Source organism: Sus scrofa, chromosome 2, assembly GCF_000003025.6.
Source record: "Sus scrofa isolate TJ Tabasco breed Duroc chromosome 2, Sscrofa11.1, whole genome shotgun sequence".
NCBI classification, from domain to species: Eukaryota; Metazoa; Chordata; class Mammalia; order Artiodactyla; family Suidae; genus Sus; species Sus scrofa.
This window is the reverse complement of record NC_010444.4, coordinates 53,455,404-53,476,060: the sequence shown is the minus strand read 5'-3', so window position 1 is coordinate 53,476,060 and position 20,657 is coordinate 53,455,404. Positions and strand designations below refer to the sequence as shown.

The following is a 20,657-nucleotide window of genomic DNA, read 5'->3' as shown; positions in this document are numbered from 1 at the left end:
TCTGATATCAGTATTGCAACTCCTGATTTCCTCTCTTGTCTATTGGCATGAAATATCTTTTCCCATCCCCTCACTTTCAATCTATATGTTTCCTTTCCCTAAGATGAGTCTCTTGTAGACAGCAGTTTGTAGGCTGCCAAAAGGATGAAAAAGAAGGAACACTCCCAAAGACATTCTCTGATGCCACGACCACCCTAATCCCCAAGCCAGACAAAAAGACCACCAAAATATATATAGTCCAATATCTCTGATGAATGTAGATGCAAAAATTCTCAACAAAATTTTAGCCAACTGAATCAAACAACATATAAAAAAAAACATACACCATGACCAGGTGGGATTCATCCAGGTCCACAATGATGGTTCAACATACACAAATCAATCAATGTCATACACCACATTAACAAAGAAAAATAAAAAACACATGATCATCTCAATAGATGCAGAAAAGGCATTTTACAAAGCAACACATCCATTCATTATAAAAACTCTTAGCAAAGTGGGTATAGAGGGAACATAACTTAACATAATAGAAGCTATTTATGACAAACCCACAGCAAATATAGTACTCAATGCAGAAAAGCTGAAAGACTTCCCACTAAAATATGGAACAAGACAAGAATGCCCACTCTCACCACTGTGATTCAACATAGTATTGGAAGTCCTAGCCACAGCAGTCAGACAAACAAACAAACAAAAAATGGTACCTACATTGGATGAAAGGGGAAAAATTGTCACTGTATGCAGATGAGATGATACTATACATAGAAAACACTAAGGACTCAACTCTAAAACTCCTTGAAGTGGTCAACCAACTCAGCAAAGTAGCAGGATATAAGATTAACATTCAGAAATCAGTCACATTTCTGTATACTAAAAAGAAATATTAGAAAAGGAATACAAAAATACAATACCTTTTAAAATTGCACCCCCCAAAATCAGATGCTTGGGAATACACCTAACCAAGGAGGTGAAAGACGTATGCTGAGAACTATGATACATTAATCAAGGAAATGAAAGAGGATTCAAAGAAATGGAAAGGTATTCCATGCTCCTGGATTGGAAAAATTAATATTGTAAAAAATGGCCAGACTACCCAAAGTAATATATAGATACAATGAAATCCCTATCAAATTACCCATGATGTTTTCTCACACAACTAGGACAAACAATCCAAAAATTTATATGGACCTACACAAGACCCAGAATTGGCAAAGCAATCCTAAGGAACAAAAACCAAGAAGGAGGTATAACTCTCCCAGACTTCAGGCAATCCTACACATCACAGTAATCAAGACAGTGTGGTTGGTACCAAAACAGACATATGGAACAATGGAAAAGAATAGAAAATCCAGAAATAAACCCAGATATCTACAGTCAATTTACCTTTGGCAAAAGAAGCAAGAATATAAAATGGAAAAAAGACAGTCTTTTCCACATGTATTGCTGGGAAACCTGGACAGCTGCATGCAAATCAATGAAACTAAAACATACCCTCACACCATGCACAAAAATAAACTCTAAATGGCTTAAACTTAAATATAAGGCAAATGCCATCAAACTCCTAGAAGAGAATATAGGCAAAGCATTTTCTGGTATCAACTTTACAAATATTTCTCAGCTCAGGCTCCCAAAGGAACAGAAAGAAAAGCAAAAATAAACAAATTGGACCTAATCAAACTGACAAGATTTGCACAGCAAAGAAATAAAAAATGACAACAACAACAAAACCTTACAGAATGGGAAAAAATAGTGGTATATTTTATGTAGTAATGCTTCAGAAATTAGAGGCATTTACACAACAGAATACCACATAATGCCATAATTAAACAGAGCACTGATAAATGTTCTGTGTTTTTTAACATGTAGTAGTTTTACATTTTGCAAACCAAAACATTCTCCTGAATCCAGTTTCACATCTTGGATTGATCATTTTGTAAAACTGAATGACCAAGTTAATTATATACATGATTATTTATTTATTCATAAGATTCTTATGAAATTAATACACTTTACCAGAAAGGGCAGACTGGAATTAGTTTTATGGTTAAGTTTATTGAGCCTAGTTTGTAATGGAAATATCCCCTCTCATGGATATTATAGAATTGGGGACATCCATTTATTTTCTCTTTCTATAGACATTAGACTTATGCATGAGAAACTCAAATAGGAACATGAATCCACAATATCTTGACTTTTTTACCATCAGATATCTCAGTACTCATATGGATTTGCATTGTAATTATGTTAAAATTTTCAATCTTATAAACAGAAAATTATAGGTTTTCCAGCATCGTATTTTCTAAAAATCCCATGTGTGACATTATTTAGATTTGTCATAATGATATTGATATAAAATGTAGCAAAATTCTGTAGATTCCTATGTATTTATGAGTAATAATCAATATCTCTTAATATGAATATTAACTGTTCATTTTAAATTTAAATGTAACATACCCAATGTATTAGGTTTCCTTTGCTGCATAACAAAATAAAACAAACTTAGGAATTCAAAATAATTATTTATTATGTCACAGTATGCATGGGTCAAAATTATGACATGTATAATCTGGGTATTCTACTTAGGGTATCAAAAGGTAGAATCCACATTCTAGCTCAGACTGCAATTACATCTGAAGCTCAGGATCATCTTACAGCTTATGCAGTTGTTAAAATAATTAATGTCTTTGCACCTACATAACTCATATCAGCCTGCTTATTCAAGGCTAGGAAGATAGTCTCTCTGACCTTTCGGAAAGCCAGAGGTTCTCTTTTAAATGTCTCCAATGGATTAAGTCAAATCAAATAAGTATAATCTCACTTAGATTGCTTAAAGTCAATTGCTTTTGTGTTTTAGTGACTTTTGTACTGTCACTTTACTTTTGCCTTATAGAGTAACTTCATTATAGGAGCAACTCTAGTGAATATAAATCATGGGGAAAATTTAGGATCTTGCCTACCACACATGCTGAGATAACTTACCAACTCTTATCTATAAGAGATATTAAAATACAATTTCTATAACCTTTCAGTCAGTGATGTGAGAAACATCTGTAACTTCCTAATAATTACTGAATTATTTCATCTTTTAGAAATTATTATATATACACTGAAGTTGAGGGGTTTGTGGTGAGGGTGAAAGTCTAAAATTAGGCATGTACAAGGTTTTGAGCCTGACAAAGAATTAAAAAATAAACATCTTAAAGAAAAACACTGATGTGCAAAAAAACGTAGAAAAGACAACAAAGTTAGGAAAACAATATATAGATAAAGTTTTATGCCTTTGTTTTTGTTCAACAAAGACATAATTTAAGCATACAAGAAAACACAGAAATTCTGGTGCTAAAGTATATAACAACTGAAAACTTAATAGAGAGCTTCTATAGCAGACATAATCAAGCAGAAACAAGAGTCACTGAGCTCAAAGAGAGATATTTTAAAATCATTCTGTCATAGGAACCACAATAAAATTAGTGAAAGAGAATGAAGAAACACTTTAGACTTAGACATAACATTGACTATTTTGAGAATCATAAAAGGATCAAAGAAAGAAAAAAGAAAAATGCTTATTTAAAGAGGTCATGGGAGAAAATGTCCCATATCTTAAGAGAAACATGAATATCCAGATTCATGGAGTCCAATGAACTCCAAATAAGCTCATCATCAAGAGATTCACATTGACATATCAGACTCAATTTTTCTAAAGTTAAAGGCAATAAAACTATCTTGAAAATTGCAAGAGGAAAGCAAAAATCATATCAAAGTGTGCCTCCATAAAGCTATCAGTGGAGGTCTAGCAAGAAGAACCTGGCAAGCTAGGAGAGCATGAGGTGATACTTTCAAAGTACTGAAAGAAGGAAAAAGAAAGCCCCTACCAAACAAGAATATTAGCTGAAGCCCTATTTCAGAAATGAAGGAGAAATATTTTCCCAAACAAGTAGAAGCTGACAGAACTTAACACCACTGACCTGACCTACAGGAAATGCTAAAGGGAGTTATATAAAATGGAAACAAAATTTACTAAATGGAAACCTGAACACATGAAAGTACGAAACTTACTGGTAAGGACAGTATATAGTCAAATTTAGGACACTCTAATACTGTAAAGATGATGCATATGAATTGCCTTTAGGACAGATATGAAAGTTAAAATACTAATTTATTAAAAAGAATTATCTTTGATATTTAATAATTTAATAATGTTTAAATATTAGAAAATGTTTGAAATAGTGACACCAATAGCATAAAATATTAACAGCATAAAAATTATAATATTGTATGAAATTAAATTTCTTAGTTTAAAATAGACTGTTTAAGTAGAGATGATTTAAGTACACCTCCTGGTAATCACTATAAAATACATATATAGGAGTTCCCGTCATGGCGCAGTGGTTAACGAATCCGACTAGGAACTATGAGGTTGCAGGTTCGGTCCCTGCCCTTGCTCAGTGGGTTAATGATCCGGCGTTGGTGTGAGCTGTGGTGTAGGTTGCAGACGCGGCTGGGATCCTGCATTGCTGTGGCTCTGGTGTAGGCTGGCGGCTACAGCTCCGATTCGACCCCTAGCCTGGGAACCTCCTAGCCAAGGGAACGACCCAAAGAAATAGCAAAAAGACAAAAAAAAAAAAACCCATATATAAATATATAAGTATAATATAAAATTATACATCATATATAATACATACATAGTTATACATGTATATGTATGTCAATATTTAATACACATATATACATAATTATATATTTTATGTAGAGAAACATGACTAAGATTATGGAATCATGGCCCTCACTGAAAACATCATAAATCACAAAGACAGCAAGAGAAGCAGAAAGGAAAAAAGATACACCAAAACAGTAAGGGAAAAATTAAAAAAGTAAGAATTTCCAAATCAATAATTACTTTAAACATAATAGATTATATTATCCAATTACAAAACATACAAAGAGACTGAATGGATAAAAAAAAAATAGAGTTTCTTCTGTGTCACGGTGGGTTAAGTATCTAAATGCTGAAGCAGCTTGGGTCACTGTGTAGTTGAAGGTTTGGTACCTGGCCTGGTGCAGTGTTTTAAAGGATCCAGCATTGCTGCAGTTTTGGCATAGTATGCACCTGTGGCTCTGTTTCAATCCTTGACCCCAGAGAATTCATATCCCATAGGTTTGTCTATTAAAAAAAAAAAAAAGATTCAACTACATGTGGCCTAAAATGAGACTTATTTTAGCTTTAAAGGCACACATTTGCAGAATGTGTGAAGGTTTAGAAAAAGATAACCCGTGTAAATTATAAACAAAATAGAGCAACAATGGCAATACTTAATATCAGACATAATAAACATAAAGTTAAATATCACAAGGGACATAAATGAATTATATAATGATAGATGTATCAATTCATAAAAAGAATATAAGAACAGTAAATATATATGTAGAAAACATCAGAATCCTGAGATATATAAAGAAAATATTGGAGTTCACATCGTGGTGCAGCAGAAACCAATCCAACTAGGAATGGTGAGATTGCAGATTTGATCCCCGGCCTCACTCAGTGGGTTAAGGATCCAGCATTGCTGACAACTGTGGTGTAGGCTGCAGACATGGCTTGAATCTGGCATTGCTGTGGCTCTGGTGTAGGTTAGTAGCAACAGCTCCGAATGGACCCCTAACCAGGGAACCTCCATATGCCACGGGTGTGGCCCTAAAAAGACAAAAAAAAAAGGAAAGGAAAAAAGAAAAAAAGAAGAAAATATGTCTAGAGGAAACAACCCCACTCTGAACATAAGATAGATAATTCAGACAGAAAATAAACAAGGAAACAGCAGACAGGAACAAAGCTATACATGAAATGGGACTAAAAGACATATGCAAAACCTTCCATCCAACAGCAGATGGACAAATCTGCAAGCTAAATAATATGTTAGGTCACAAAATAAGTCTTATGAAATATAAGAAGATTCAAATATATATACATATATTTTGAACCCCTGAACCCCTTATTATAAAACTAGAAATAACAAACAGAAGGGAAATAGAAAAACAAAATCACTGACATAAATCACACATCTCTACACTAAAAATGATTCAAAGAGGACATCAAAAAGAAATTTTTTTAAAAATGTTGAGACAAACTAAAATGGAAACATGACATAATAAAACTTAAGGGATATAGTGAAAACAATTTTAAGAGGGGAGTGTATTATGATAAATGCCTGAATTAAGAAAAAAAAAAGGATCTTATATAAACTACCATATTTTGTGCCTCAATGAACTTGCAAAGAAGGAAAAGCATAGCCAAAATTACAAGAAATAAATATAAACTTTAGACTAGATATAAATGAAATGGAAAATTAAAGACCACAAGACATTATCGACAAAATAATTAATTTTCAAAATATAGATCTTTAGCTAGATTAATAAAAAGAGAAGACAAATGTAATAAAATTAAAATGAAACAAGATATTGAACTTATATATTTTAAATGGTCACGAGGTATCTATGAACAATTACATTCCAATAAACTGGAATTACATTTTATTAATGTAATGTAGACAACTATATTCAATTAATGTAGTGTGAACAATTGCATTCAATAACCTACAAGAGATGAGTTTTCTCAGATAACTCAATGTAGAATTGCCATATGATACAACAATCCTACTCATGGGTATATATCCAGACAAAACTTTCATCAAAAACATACATGTACCCCCTATGTTCACTGCAGGACTATTAACAGTGGCAGTCTAGATGTCCATCAAATAATGGTGGCAGTCTAGATGTCCATCAAAGAATGATATATAATGGAATAGCAGTCAGTGGAATAAAGGCCAAAATAATGCCATTGAAGGAATATGGAGGCAACTAGAGATTCTCATACAGGTGTTCCCATTGTGGCACAGCAGAAGTGAATCCAACTAGGAACCATGACTTTGCAGGTTCAATACCTGGCCTTGCTCAGTGGGTGAAGGATCTGGCATTGCCATGAGCTATGGTGCAGGTCACAGACTTGGCTCTTATCTGGCTTTGCTGTGGCTGTGGTTTAGGCCAGCAGTTGTAGCTCCAATTACACCCATAGCCTGGATACCTTCATATGCTGTGGGCGTGGCCCTAAAAAATTGATTTATTTACTACATTAAATAAATCAAATAAATCAGAAAGAGAAGGGTGGATGCCATATGACATCACTTATCTGGGGAATTTAAAATATGGCACAAACTATCCTATCTACAACACAGAAATTAAATCACAAACGTAGAGAATGGACTTGTGGTTGCCAGGAGTAGGGAGCAGGATGGATGGGAAGTTTGGGGATGGTAGATACAAACTATTACTTTGGGGTGAATGGGTAATGGGGTCCTGCAGTACAGCACAAGAAACTATCCAATGTCTTGGTATAGAACATAATGGAGTATAGTATGAGAAAATGAATGTTATATATATGTATGACTGGGTCACTGCACTCTACAGCAAAAATTGACACAATACTGTATATCAACCATATATTAAACAAACAAACAAAAAACTCCTACAGGTGAAAGCTCAGGAATGGATACCATAACTGGTAAATTCTACCAAACTTTTAATGAAAATTTAACATGAATCCTTTTCAAAATCTTCTAAAAGTTTGAAAAGTGGGAAATACTTTCAAACTCATTTCATGATGCCAACATCATTCTGATGCAAAAGGCAGTCAAGGACTCTAAAAAAAAGAAAATTATAGACCAATATTCTTCATGACCCTAAATGTAAAATTCCTCAAAAAAATACTAACAAAATGAATTCAACAACAGTTTAAATAATCATACACCGTGATCAAGTGGGATTTATACTTGGGAGTCAAGCATAGTTAAACATATGCCAATCAAATTACGTCACATTAGCAGAAAGAATTTAATATATGTGATCATCTCAATAGATGAAGAGAAAACATTTGACAAAATTCAGCATCTTTTTATGATAATAAGTCTCAGGAAACTAGGTATGGAAGGAATGTACCTCAGCATAATAAAGGCCATGTGCAACACACATTGCTAAATCATTCTCAATGATTCAAAATATTATTACTAAATATATATTGTTTGACTAGAGTTGATCTAGGCATTGAGGTGCTAGAGGTCTTATTCAATATAAGCTTTTATTGCCCAGTAAATTATTTTATATAATTTACATAAATAATTCACAAAGTATTCATTACCTCATTATACATATATAACAAAATATATATATTTATAAAACATTTTTGATATAATTATATTTCAACTAATTACTGCCAATATATTTGATAACACTGTGTTTAACCTAGACAAAAATTCTAAACCAGTGTTTATCAGAAATCATAATTTCGTATTTCTTTTATTAAGATATGTGGATACTCATCTTTATGTAGTGGAGTTTACAACTTTTAACATCCCAAAGATTAATTCATATGACCAGCTTAGAGCAAAGTGAGTATTTATGTTAATAATTATACCAATTATTTGTACTTACTAGTAACACAACTACTAGATGATTATAATTGGCATATTATGGTTAATCACAAAGATAGATGAAATTGTTTTGATCATTTTATTTACTATTTCCTGGAGTTCTCATTGTGGCTCAGTGGTAATGAACATGCCTAGGACCCATGAGGATGAGGATTTGATCTGTGGCAATGCTCAGTGGGTTAAGAATCCAGCGGTGCCCTGAGCTGTGGTGAGGGTTGCAGATGCAGCTCAAATCCCAGCTTGCTGTGGCTCTGGGGTAGGCTGGCAGCTGTAGGTTAGATTCAACCTCTATTCTGGAATCTTCCACATACCACACCTGTGGCCCTAAAAATCAACAAAATTTTTTTTTTTATTTCTAAATATCAGTTAATTTTTAGGTGAAATGAGTTCTCAATAAGCGGAATGGTTTCTAACATATTTTAAATGAAATAAACACACCAAAATGTGAGTATTTGTAAGCATAAAGTATTAGAATTCACAGAATAAATATTATGCAATTTACATCACCTTGGTTGTTAAATTCTAACGCAAAATTAATAAAATTATAAGATAGTGTTAAAAAATCAGAAAAATTTAAAAAACATGTCTATGTCTTTTTACTCTTTCTATTTAAGAAAAAATGATGTGGGTGTACATTAACTATTAAATATTGTCTTTATTCTTTTTTTTTTTTTTTTTGCCTATTTGTCTTTTAGGCTGACACCCATGGCATATGGAGCTTCCTAGGTTAGGGGTCCAATCAGAGCTGTAGCTGTTGGCCTATGCCACAACCATAGCAATGCCAAATCAGAGCCCAGTCTGTGACCTACACCACAGTTCACAGCAACACTGGAGCCTTAACCCACTGAGTGAGGCCAGGGATCAAACCTGCATCCTCATGGATGCTAGTCAGGCTCATTAGCTGCTGAGCCACATTGGGAACTCTTGTTTCCATCAATTTTGAACACACTATAAATCTGGGGCAATGATCAATATCACTCTTTAGCTTACTAAAGCATTGGGTAAATTCTCTAAAACATTAGCAACAAAAGTCTATAGAAATGAATATTGCACATGAAAGATAGTATCTTAAGAAAAGGTGCTGAGAGAACTGAACAGCTACGATAAAAAAATGAAATCAGAACCTTCTCTAACATTATATATTAAAATACACTAAAATTTGATTACAGACCTTAATGTAAGACCCTACACTATAAAACTCTTAGAGGAAAACATAGACAAAACACTCTTTGCCATAAATTGCAGCAGTATCTTTTTTGGTCCACTTCCTAGTAATGAAAATAAAAACAAAAATAAATGGGATCTATTTAAACTGAAAAGGTTTTTTCAACAGCAGCAAACTATTAAAATAATGAAAATAAAACACACAGAATGGGAGAAAATCTCTGCAAAAGTTGCAGCTAGAAAAGGCCAATCTCCAATGCATATATGGAACTCAACAATTAAAAAAAAATCCAATCAAAAAAATGGGCAGGAGACTTAAATTGACATTTCTATGAAGAAGACATACAGATGGCTGGAAGGTTCATGAAAATATGTTCCACATCACTAATCGTTAGAGAAAGGCAAATCAAAACTACAATGAGGTACCACCTCACACCAGTCAGTATGGCCATCATTAACAAGTCTATAAATATCAAATTCTGGAGAGAGTGTGGAGAAAAGGGAACCCTCCTTCACTGTTGGTGGGAATGTAAATTGGTACAACCACTATGGAAAACAGTATAGAGGTTCCTTCAAACCTGAACATAGAACTGCCATATGGGCCAGAAACCCCACTCCTTGGCATATATCCAGAGAAAATCATAATTCGAAAGGACACATGAGAGTTCCCCTTGTGGCTCAACAGGATAAAAACCTGACATTAGTGTCTGCAAGGTTGGACACTAATGGTTGGATTCTTGTCCTTGCTCATTGGGTTAATGATCCAACGTCACAGTAAGCTGAGGAGCAGATGCAGGTCAAATCTGGTGTTACCATGGTTGTGGCTGAGGCCAATAGCTGCTGCAGTATGATTCCTGGCTTGGGAACTTACATATGCTACAGATGTGGCCATAAAAAGAAAAAAAAAAAAAGGATCATGCACCCTGCTGTCCATTGCATCACTATTTGTTATATTCATAACATGGAAATAAACCAATTGTCCATCAACAAAGTAATAAAAAAATGAGATACATATATACAATGTTATACTACTCAGCCATAAAAAATGTCATTTGGAGCAGCATGGATGGACCCAAAGACTATCACACTAGGTGAAGTAAGTCAGCCAGACCAAGACGAATATCATGGGATCACTAATATGTGAACTCTAATAATAATGATATAGAAGAACTTATTTACAAAACACAATCAGACTTAAAGATTACAAAATCAAATTTATGGTAACCAAAGTGGAGATATAGAGGAGAGGGAAAAATTAGGAGTTTTGGATTAAAATGTATACACTAACAGTGATCTACTCTATAGAACAGGGAAGTTTCCTCAACATTCTATGACATAGATGGGAAAAGAATCTGAAAACGTGTGGATATATTTATACGTATAACGGATTCGCTTTGCTAAACATCTGAAAGTAACACAACATTGCAAGTCAACTATACTCCAATACATTTTTAAAAGTCATAAAAATTAACAAAAATGATAAACAAAAAAACATAGAAAAGTATTTCTGTAACAATCTGGTGAAGTAAGTAGACAAGTTTATGCAAAAATGTCGAAATCCTCAAATAATACAAATATTAAGCTTGGTATGAGAACAAATGAAGATAGACAGATAGATACAAACAGATATATAGATAGACACATCTACACAGAGAAAATAGACAATTTCATGTCCAATGGGGAATATATATGAGTATATATATAAGTTTGTGTATGTGTGTGTATATTTTCAGAACATAATTTACAAAATGTATGTTGTATATTTGAGGCTAAGTGTTGATTTTTCTCTCAATAACTCCCTCTCTCTCTACATGTAGAAAAAAAGTAACTTTATTGTCAAAGTCTTAAGTATAAATTGCTTATTTTGGCCTTCCATGATGTATTGGATTTACAGAGCACTATATTTAAAAAAGAATTCAAATTAATGTCAATAGTCCATCCAAATTTACATTCAATTGTTATGTTTTGTTTCACATCCATGGCATAAAGAGTTTCCCAGTCTAGGGGTTGTATTAGAGTTGGAGCCACTGGCCTAAGACACAGCCACAGCAATGCAGGTTCCCAGCTGCATCTGTGACCTACACCACAACTCAAGGCAATGCCAGATCCTTAACCCACTGAGCAAGGCTGAGGATCAAACCTGATTCTTCATGGATGCTAGTCTGATTCATTTTCCCTGAACCATGACAGGAACTCCTCAATTTTCCCTTCCAGTTTTAGTATGGCTATTATTGTACAGATCCTATAAATATTTAGCAAAATAAAGGAATTAAAAAATAAGATCCCATAGTATAGTTAAGTGTTGAAGTTAGAATGCCAGGAATTTAAAGCCTATATGTGACCATTTCCCCCCCCTTAATACCTTTTGGGAGATCATTGAACTCACTAAGCCTTGGTTCTAAAGTCTCAAAAAGGCATAGGCAATAAAACTCATCTTTAAAAGTATTATGGGGAGGAGTTGCCATTGCAATACAGTGGAAATGAATCTGACAAAGATCGATGAGGATGTGGGTTAAATTCCTGGCATCTCTCAGTGGGTCAGGGATTCAGCATTGCTTTGGGTTGTGGTGTAGGTTCCAGACAAGGCTCGGTTCCTTCTATCTGTGGGTATGGTGTAGACCTGTGGCTACAGCTTTTATTATACACCTAGCCTGGTGACTTGTATATGCTGAAGATGCAGCCCTAAAAAAAAAGGAGAAAGAAAAAAAAATTAAAAAGAACTATGATAGCAGAGTTTCCATTGTGACTCAGTGGTAATGAATCCAACTAATATCTCTGAGGATGTGGGTGTGATCCCTGGCCTTGCTGGTGGGTTAAAGAGCTGGCATTCCTTTGAGGCTCCAGATCCTAGCCTCATCCTGTGTAAGCCACAGATGAGTCTGGGATCTGGAGTTGCAGTGGCTGTGGCATAGGTTGACAGCTGCAACTCTGATTCATCTCCAAGCGTGGGAATTTCCACATACTCACATACTACAGGTTTAGCCTTAACAAGAAAAAAAAGTGTTATATGCATTAATCTAAAACATTATGTTAACTCATTTGTTTCTCATAAAAGCCTAAGTTACTTCTAAAATGTGAAAGCTATGATTAATATACATGATTGTCAGTATTTTGAGGAGTCTAGCTTTTGGTCAAATATCTATGTAATGATCTTGCAGGATGGTCATTGATCATTACAAGATTTTCCTTGGCAGAACTCACAAGGAAATGTTGTCATCTCTGCACCAGAATGATACACAGATAATGCATTGACGTCTCTGTAAAAGCTTGAGTCAATGGACAAATCTATACTTTGGCCCAATGTTTTATTTTTACATGTCATCTAAACTGACTTTTATCAGGTTCTTTATTCCATTTATTGAGGGAAGTGGAGAAATCTACAATTTTCTCTACTTTTTTCCCATACTTTCTAATCCTGCTCCTTCCTTCACTTCCTTTCTCTGGCTCAGGCCCAAAATACTGCAAGAACATTTTGTTTGGGTTCCCTGGGAAGAGCTAGGACCCCCACATCTGTGCTGATTCTTCTGACCCTTAAACAATGTACATGAAAATAGAATGGTCCATTCATGCTTTCTCCATTTTATATCATATTTGTACCATTACAGTAAATGATTAAAGGCTTAACTCTATTTTAATTTTTGGCTCATTGCTGTTTAATATCTAGCACATTAGCTTTCAATCCATCTCAGCCATCTCATTTTTCTCACTTGAATATGACAGATATAAATAATTATATTTTACCAAGCCAGTGATTGAGGTCTTGTCATTTACACAGACAAAGGCAGAGACAAAGTTATCCAGGGGTCCTTAAAATATATACTAATATACCTGAGATCACAGAGATGCACCCAAAGAAAATGTTCAGTGGTAAAGATGCATGTGTGTTCCCTAGTTATATTATTTTATTAAATTATTATTTACACATATTTATTGGTAATATTCTTCCTAGCTCATCAACCCAAGACTTCATTCTCTAATTGGGTCTCATTTCAATTGAGCCTCAGTCACCTGTGCTCTAGAGATTGTTACCTTCTGGAAATCACCTATGGGCAACTGACCAAAACTCAGTCACAAGGATAATTTTCCCAGGAGGTTTGAAGGTGATGATACAGCTATATCCATACCTTTAGACAATACAGAAAATGATTGGCCTACTTCCACAACCTAAAAATGGTACTTTCATCACATGTAGATGTTCTCAAAGCTTATCTGCTTGAGTAAATTTGCCTAAACCCTGTTAAAACCTTGATTTGGAAAAAAATTAACAAAAGAAATATTTGTTCCCTCATAAGTTAAGAACATATGATACTCAAGAGTAAGTACTTTCTGATTACTATTTTTGTCAAAGTTCTCCCAGTTTCCTTACTTTCCAGTCATATTCTGTTTTTTCATTACATTTTCTTTAGTTTTTAATTTTATTTTTGTTTTAGAAATGGGCTTGTGTCATAATTGAAAGTGTGCTTAGAGTATCAATGCAATGGCCCAACTTATTTTATACTCTGAAACAATTAATACTTTCATTAAATGAATAAACTGGCCCACTAAAAGTATAGGAGCAAGCACAGAAAATTTTTATCAAATGTTTTATAGTAATTGCTATAATTTCTAGTGTCACACTCATTGTATCAGGAAGTGTGATGGACCCATGTTTAATATATAAAACTAATGCATAGCTGACAGTTTTTTTTCTTTATATTGTTACTATTGACTTAAAATTCTTATTTTCAATTCTTTATATACCATATTCTTGGAAAAATCCTTAGAACCATGTATACAGAAGTTCCAGAGGAGCTGAAGGTGGAATCAATTCTAAGGTAAACATATAATAATATAAATAAGCCTGAATATATCTAATATTTATCTGTACAAACAGATGATTTGATATACATATCCATTTTAGATTGATTTCCAAAATCAAGGTAAGTCATAGATTCATCATCTCACATAGTTACCTTTTTTTTCATTATAACTCTTAAGATCTACTCTCAGCAACTTTTAAGTATACAATAACATGACTAAGTATAGTCACTATGCTGTACACTAGATCTTTAAAACTTCTTATAATTAAAAGTTAGTACCCTTTAACTCACTTCACCTGGTCTATCCCTGTCAACTACCACTCTATTCTTTATTTATATAAAATTTAATTTTTAATAGATTTCACATATAAATGATACCATATCGCTTTTTATCTTTTTATATCTGGCTTATTTTACATGGCATAATGTCCTCCAGGTTCATTTATGTTATTCAAAATAAAGGATATTCTTTTTCATTTCCTTTGGATATACTAAGAAGGAATTTTTTTAAATATAATTAAATGATAGGTTTTTATTAAAATATGTCAGTTTTATCATGAAATTACATTTATATTTTATCTGTTGAAATTATGAGATGTCTGAACTGAAAGTACGAAAAATTGTCAAATGAAGAAATGAATTTTCAAGTTGTAATTTTGTCACATAAACAAAAGAATACATTCAAAATACATGTCAAAATAGTGAATAATTTATTAACTTCCACTGGAAACACAAATGGTGACTTATTGTCTCTTTAGTCACCTTGAAGGTTTCAAAAGCATAGCTTACCTTTTGACCTAATATTTTGGAAAAGAGAGAAATCAGATTCTCTTCTAATATTTTCCTTAGGATCCATTATTTCGTGAACATTAAAAACATTCATTTGTGTTTTTAAGAATTGTAATTTATCCTTACTAGAATCAAGTACCTAAAATAAAGCATCAGTTTCTCTCTTTGACCAAATTCCCAGTGTCTGAAATAGTTTTCAAATGGTTGTGAATGAACAGCTAAAAAAATATGTTGCTAGATGAACACTTAGCTTATACTTCTCTCATGTTGTCATGAGCTTTATTATTTTTGATATATATAAAATTTATTAATTTAAGGTGACTGATAAAAAATTTAATTCCCTTTGGAGCAGGTTATCTGTAAAAATAGCATTGAGAATAATGTTAGTAGTCAGTTACCTTAGAATGCATCTTTTTATTAACTATACTGCATGCACCTGCAATCAAAATTATAAAAAGTTCTGGATGTATTTTGAGTTTGAGAAGGTCACTAAGGTTAGAACTCTGATATCATACATGGAAAAATGGAAAATATAACAGTGTATAAAACTTCTGTTTCTATATTTCATATAGGATTTTAGATGTTAAATATAAGTGAAACCCTGTGGTATTTGTATTTATCTTTCTTTCTTCATTCAGTATGAGCATCTCTAGTTGCATTCATGTTGCTGCAAATGGCATTATTTATTCTTTTTTATGGCTGAGTAGTATTTTGATTTATATATGTACCACTTCTTCTTAATCCATTCATCTGTTGGTGGATATTTAAGTTGTTTCCAGGTCTTGGCTATTGTAATAGTGCCACAAAGAACATAGTGGTGCATATATCTTTTTTGAAATAAAATTGTGTTCAATATATGCCCAGGAGTTGGAATGCAAGATCATACAGAAGGTCTATAATTAGTTCTCTGAGAGGGATGTGCATACTGTTCCATAGTGGTTGTAACAATTTACATTCCCAGCAGCAGCAAAGAAGGGTCCATTTTATCCAACATTCTGCAGCATTTGTTATGTGTAGACTTTTTAGTGATGGCCATTCTGACTGGTGTGAGTGGGTGCCTGATTATAGTTTTGATTTAGATTTCTTTAATAATTAGTGATGTTGAGCATTTTTCTTACACGCCTATGGGTCATCCATATGTTTTCTTTGTAGAAATGTCTATTTAGGTATTCTACCCATTTTTCAATTGGGTTGTTTGCATTTTTTTTTTTTTTTGCTGTTGAATTGTATGAGTTTGTATATTTTGGGTATTAGGCCCTTTTCTGTTGCATCTTTTGCAAGATTTTATCCTATTCTGTGTGTTGTCTTTTTGTTTTTTAATATTTTTCTTTGCTGTGCAAAAACTTATGTGTTTAAGTAGGAAAAACTGACATTAAAAAAGAAAAAATGAACTGGAGGTATCAGGCTCCCTTACTTCAGATTATACTAAAAAACTACCATTATCAAAACAGCGTGGTCCTGTTTCTGGTTCAAAACCAGAAATATTGTTTAATGGAACATGATAGTAACCCCAGAAATAAACCCAAGAACCTGTGGTCAACTAGTCTATGATAAAGGAACTAAGAATATACAGTAGATCAAGGACAAGTATCTTTAATAAGTGCTGCTGAGAAAACTGGAGAGCTACATGGAAAAGAATGAAATTAGAACACTCTCTAACACCATACACAAAAATAAATTCAAAATGTATTGAAGACCTAAACATAAGGCAGGTACTATAAAACTCTTATAGGAAAACTTAGGCAGAATGATCTTTGACATAAATCAAACATCCTGTTTGATACACCTCCTAGATATAATGACAATAAAGACAAAAATAAACCATTGGGATCTAATAGTAAATTTAAATAGCAATGTAATTGTATAAGAAATTAAATTTCTAAGGTGAAAATTACATTCAAAAGGTAAACACAGAAATGCACTTCCATTTCTTTTATTTCTACTATACAAGATTTAACAATATTTACTTAAGTTTGAATAGCAGTGTAGACAAATAATTTACAAAAGATATGCTAGTAAAATTTAGTATATATTTTTTCACATAACTGTATAGAAACTTTCTTTACTGAAGTTTAACTCATCTAGACAGGTGTATCTTGAAATAACTATTATAAAGACTACTTTTATTTTTTCTCCAAATTTTTGAGTAATAATACTTTGAGTTAATTAAAGTAAATTCCTAGAAAAATAATACTTTAAAAAGACACTCAAAATAAAAGTGGGGAAATACTTTTTTACAGGGGAGTGGGACTGCTTTCATGTCATATGAATGTTCCCAGGCTAAGGGTAAAATCAGAGCTACAGCTGACAGTCTATGCCACCACCACACAACAACACAGGATCTAAGCTGAGTCTGTGCCTAAACCAGAGATAAGAGTAATACCAAATCCTTAACCAATTCAGCATGGCCAGGGATTGAACAAACATCCTCATGGATCCTAGTCAGGTTTGTTAATATTGAGCCACACTGGGAACTCCCAAAGATGTAGAAATTCTTAATCTCAGTTTTTCTACCTATCTTTCAAGGCTGATTTGAAGATATTATGCATTCTTGCTGATCCACCATCACCATTTTGTAGAATATTAAGCAACACTTCAACTGTGTGTCAATATCCAACTGAACATGGTTTACAACTCAAAAAAAAAAAAATCTTAAGGCTATCATTGAGAATTGACTCTGAAATTTTGATGTCTAGCTATTTATGGATTTATGAAACTGATGCACAACTGATGTTGTTTAATAAAGTCAAAAAACTACATGTTATAATCAGAGTAAAGGATTGAAAAGTTTCATCTTTAGCCCTTTGCCTTGTGAAAAACTCAGTAGTGATAATAAGCTGAATAGACCAAAGATTAATGAAAGTTCTTTCCTACATAGAAACCACTTTCAAATAAAATATTTAAGATAATTTCCTTAATTTTTTTATGAATCATGCATTTTACATTTTTTTCTTTTTTTACTTTCCAGGTCAAACATCATCATTTCCAAAATATGAGGAATTCTACCATGGTGACTGAATTTCTCCTCATAAGCTTTGCTGATACATGGAAGCTAAGAGTCCTGTACTCCATGTTGTTCTTTTTCATATACTTGGCTACCTTGTTAGGGAATCTTCTCATTGTCATTGTCACCACATTTGATCAGAAATTTAACACACCTATGTACTTCTTCCTCAGAAATATGTCTATCTTAGATATGTGTTATATTACTGTCACCGTGCCCTATGCCTGTGTCTGTTTTCTCACTGGTAACAGAACCATTTCCGTGGCTGCTTGTGCCACCCAGGTATTCTTGGTCATTTACTTTGCTTATGTGGAGATTATGTTCCTCACCCTTATGGCTCAAGACCGCTATGTGGCCATCTGCCAGCCACTCCATTACACAATTATTATGAACAACAAAGTCTGTATCCAAATGACACTTGTCTCCCTGCTCAGTGGACTTGTCTATTCAGGTGTGCACACAGGTAAAACATTCCAGTTGACCTTCTGTCGGTCCAATGTGATCCATCAGTTCTTCTGTGATCTCCCATCTCTGCTGAGGATCTCCTGCTCTGACACCTCCAGCAACTTCATTTTACTTCTTCTATCTGCCATTGTGTTTGGTGGGATCTGCTTTATCTTTATTACTGTGTCATATATTAACATATTTAGAGCTATGCTAAAGTTTTCAATTAGGGAGCAAAGAAAAGCCTTTTCTACCTGTGTCCCTCATATCCTTGTGTTGTCTATCTTTCTCAGTTCCATCATTTCCGTGTACCTAAGGCCATCAGTAACATCAGAAACTATTAAGGACATGATTCTTTCTGCAGTTTATATCACAGTTCCTCCATTTTTAAATCCTATCATCTACAGTCTTAGAAACACACAGATAAAGGAAGCTGTAGGGAGAGTAATATTTTTAAAGTTTTATTCTGGAAGATAATAAATATCTACTTCAATTTTATCCTAATGTCACTGAATGAGATGCAAACTTCACTGAATGAGATGCAAACTTCTATAAAATAACCTCTTGTCTGGGTTTTATGTATTAGACTGCTCACTCCAAAATCATTCTATTGAGACCTGTATAATTAATATATAATCATTTTGTTATATTAGCCTTTCTATTTATTCTCTGTAAAATTAGGAACTCTATTTTAATGGATGAATAGGATCCAAGATATTTGATGAAAATCAAATTTTAGATTATATAGATTTGTGATTCATCAGCTATTAACACTATCAATAATGCCTTAGAGGAATCCTTAGAACGTCAAATATGGACATAATTTATCTGAATTCAGTCAGTGAAATTTGAAATAAGTATATAAATAATATGCTACTTAATTATAGACACATATGTAAAAATTAAAAATAAATGATAATCTAAAATATATTTGTCATGAAAACCAATATAAAATATGTCTGGAAAGTAAAGAAAAATTCCGCAAAATATAAATGAAATCAACTGTGATTTTACTCTCCTTAATTATTGAAAGTGGAATTTCCTTTTCTTTGCTGTTAGCGGGGAGACTTCAACTCCCTTGGCTTAGTCTTTTTTGCAATTACTTTAGCAACTCCATTATGAATGATCCATTTTCAGGTGATAAAATTTGCTTCTGGGATAAAGGTAAATGTTTCTCTTTTTATTTTATATATATATATATATATATATATATATATATATATATATATATATATATTTTCTCCTCTGTGGTATCAAGTATGGCAGTTCTGTAAATACGACCCCTAATTTTTGGCCTAATTGTTAACCTATGTCAATTCCTAAATTTCTTTTAGTTTATTTGGAAATCATAACATAACATTTGATCTCTACTTTAGCTCTTTTTTCATAAATACTCATCTTGGATAGACCCATTAAATTTTCCTAAAATTTTTGTTCCCAAACTGCCATGCACTTTTGCCTTATTGCTTCATAATGACTTTTGTACATGCTCAGGATTAAATTTTCTAGGGAATTTTGTGTAACAGACAATAGTAAAAAACTTGTTTCATAAATTCATTTAGTTATGGAAGTAATGAAGATTTCAGAAAATAAATTATATTTGACACATTGGTGACAAATAATGAGTATATTACCTAAAATACATCTTTAAAATAGCAAAAATATACCATTGCATCATGCTATTTTTTATCTCTATGGATTTAATTACACTGAATAATTCATACAAATGGAATCATAGAGTATTTGTCTTTTTGCAAAAGGCTTATTTCACTTAGCATGATGTCTTCAAGTTTCATTCATCCTAAAGAATATCTTAGAATAGTCTTCCTATTTATACCTAATAATATTTCTCTGTATGTAAGCCACATTTTCTTTATTCTTTTGCCATTGAATGGGCCCTTGTTTTACGTTTACCTTCTGGTTGTTCTCCTGTTTTAATTAACTGTGGTCCAAGAATCTGGCCTGTATAATTCA

The 20,657-nt window shown here is 33.0% G+C and overlaps 1 protein-coding gene across 1 annotated transcript; it reads left to right on the top strand.

Moving 5' to 3' along the window:
* On the top strand, positions 18,228 to 19,160 carry LOC100514828 (olfactory receptor 14C36-like). Its single transcript, XM_005652974.1, has one exon. It carries the CDS (start codon positions 18,228 to 18,230, stop codon positions 19,158 to 19,160), a length of 933 nt encoding a protein of 310 aa, XP_005653031.1.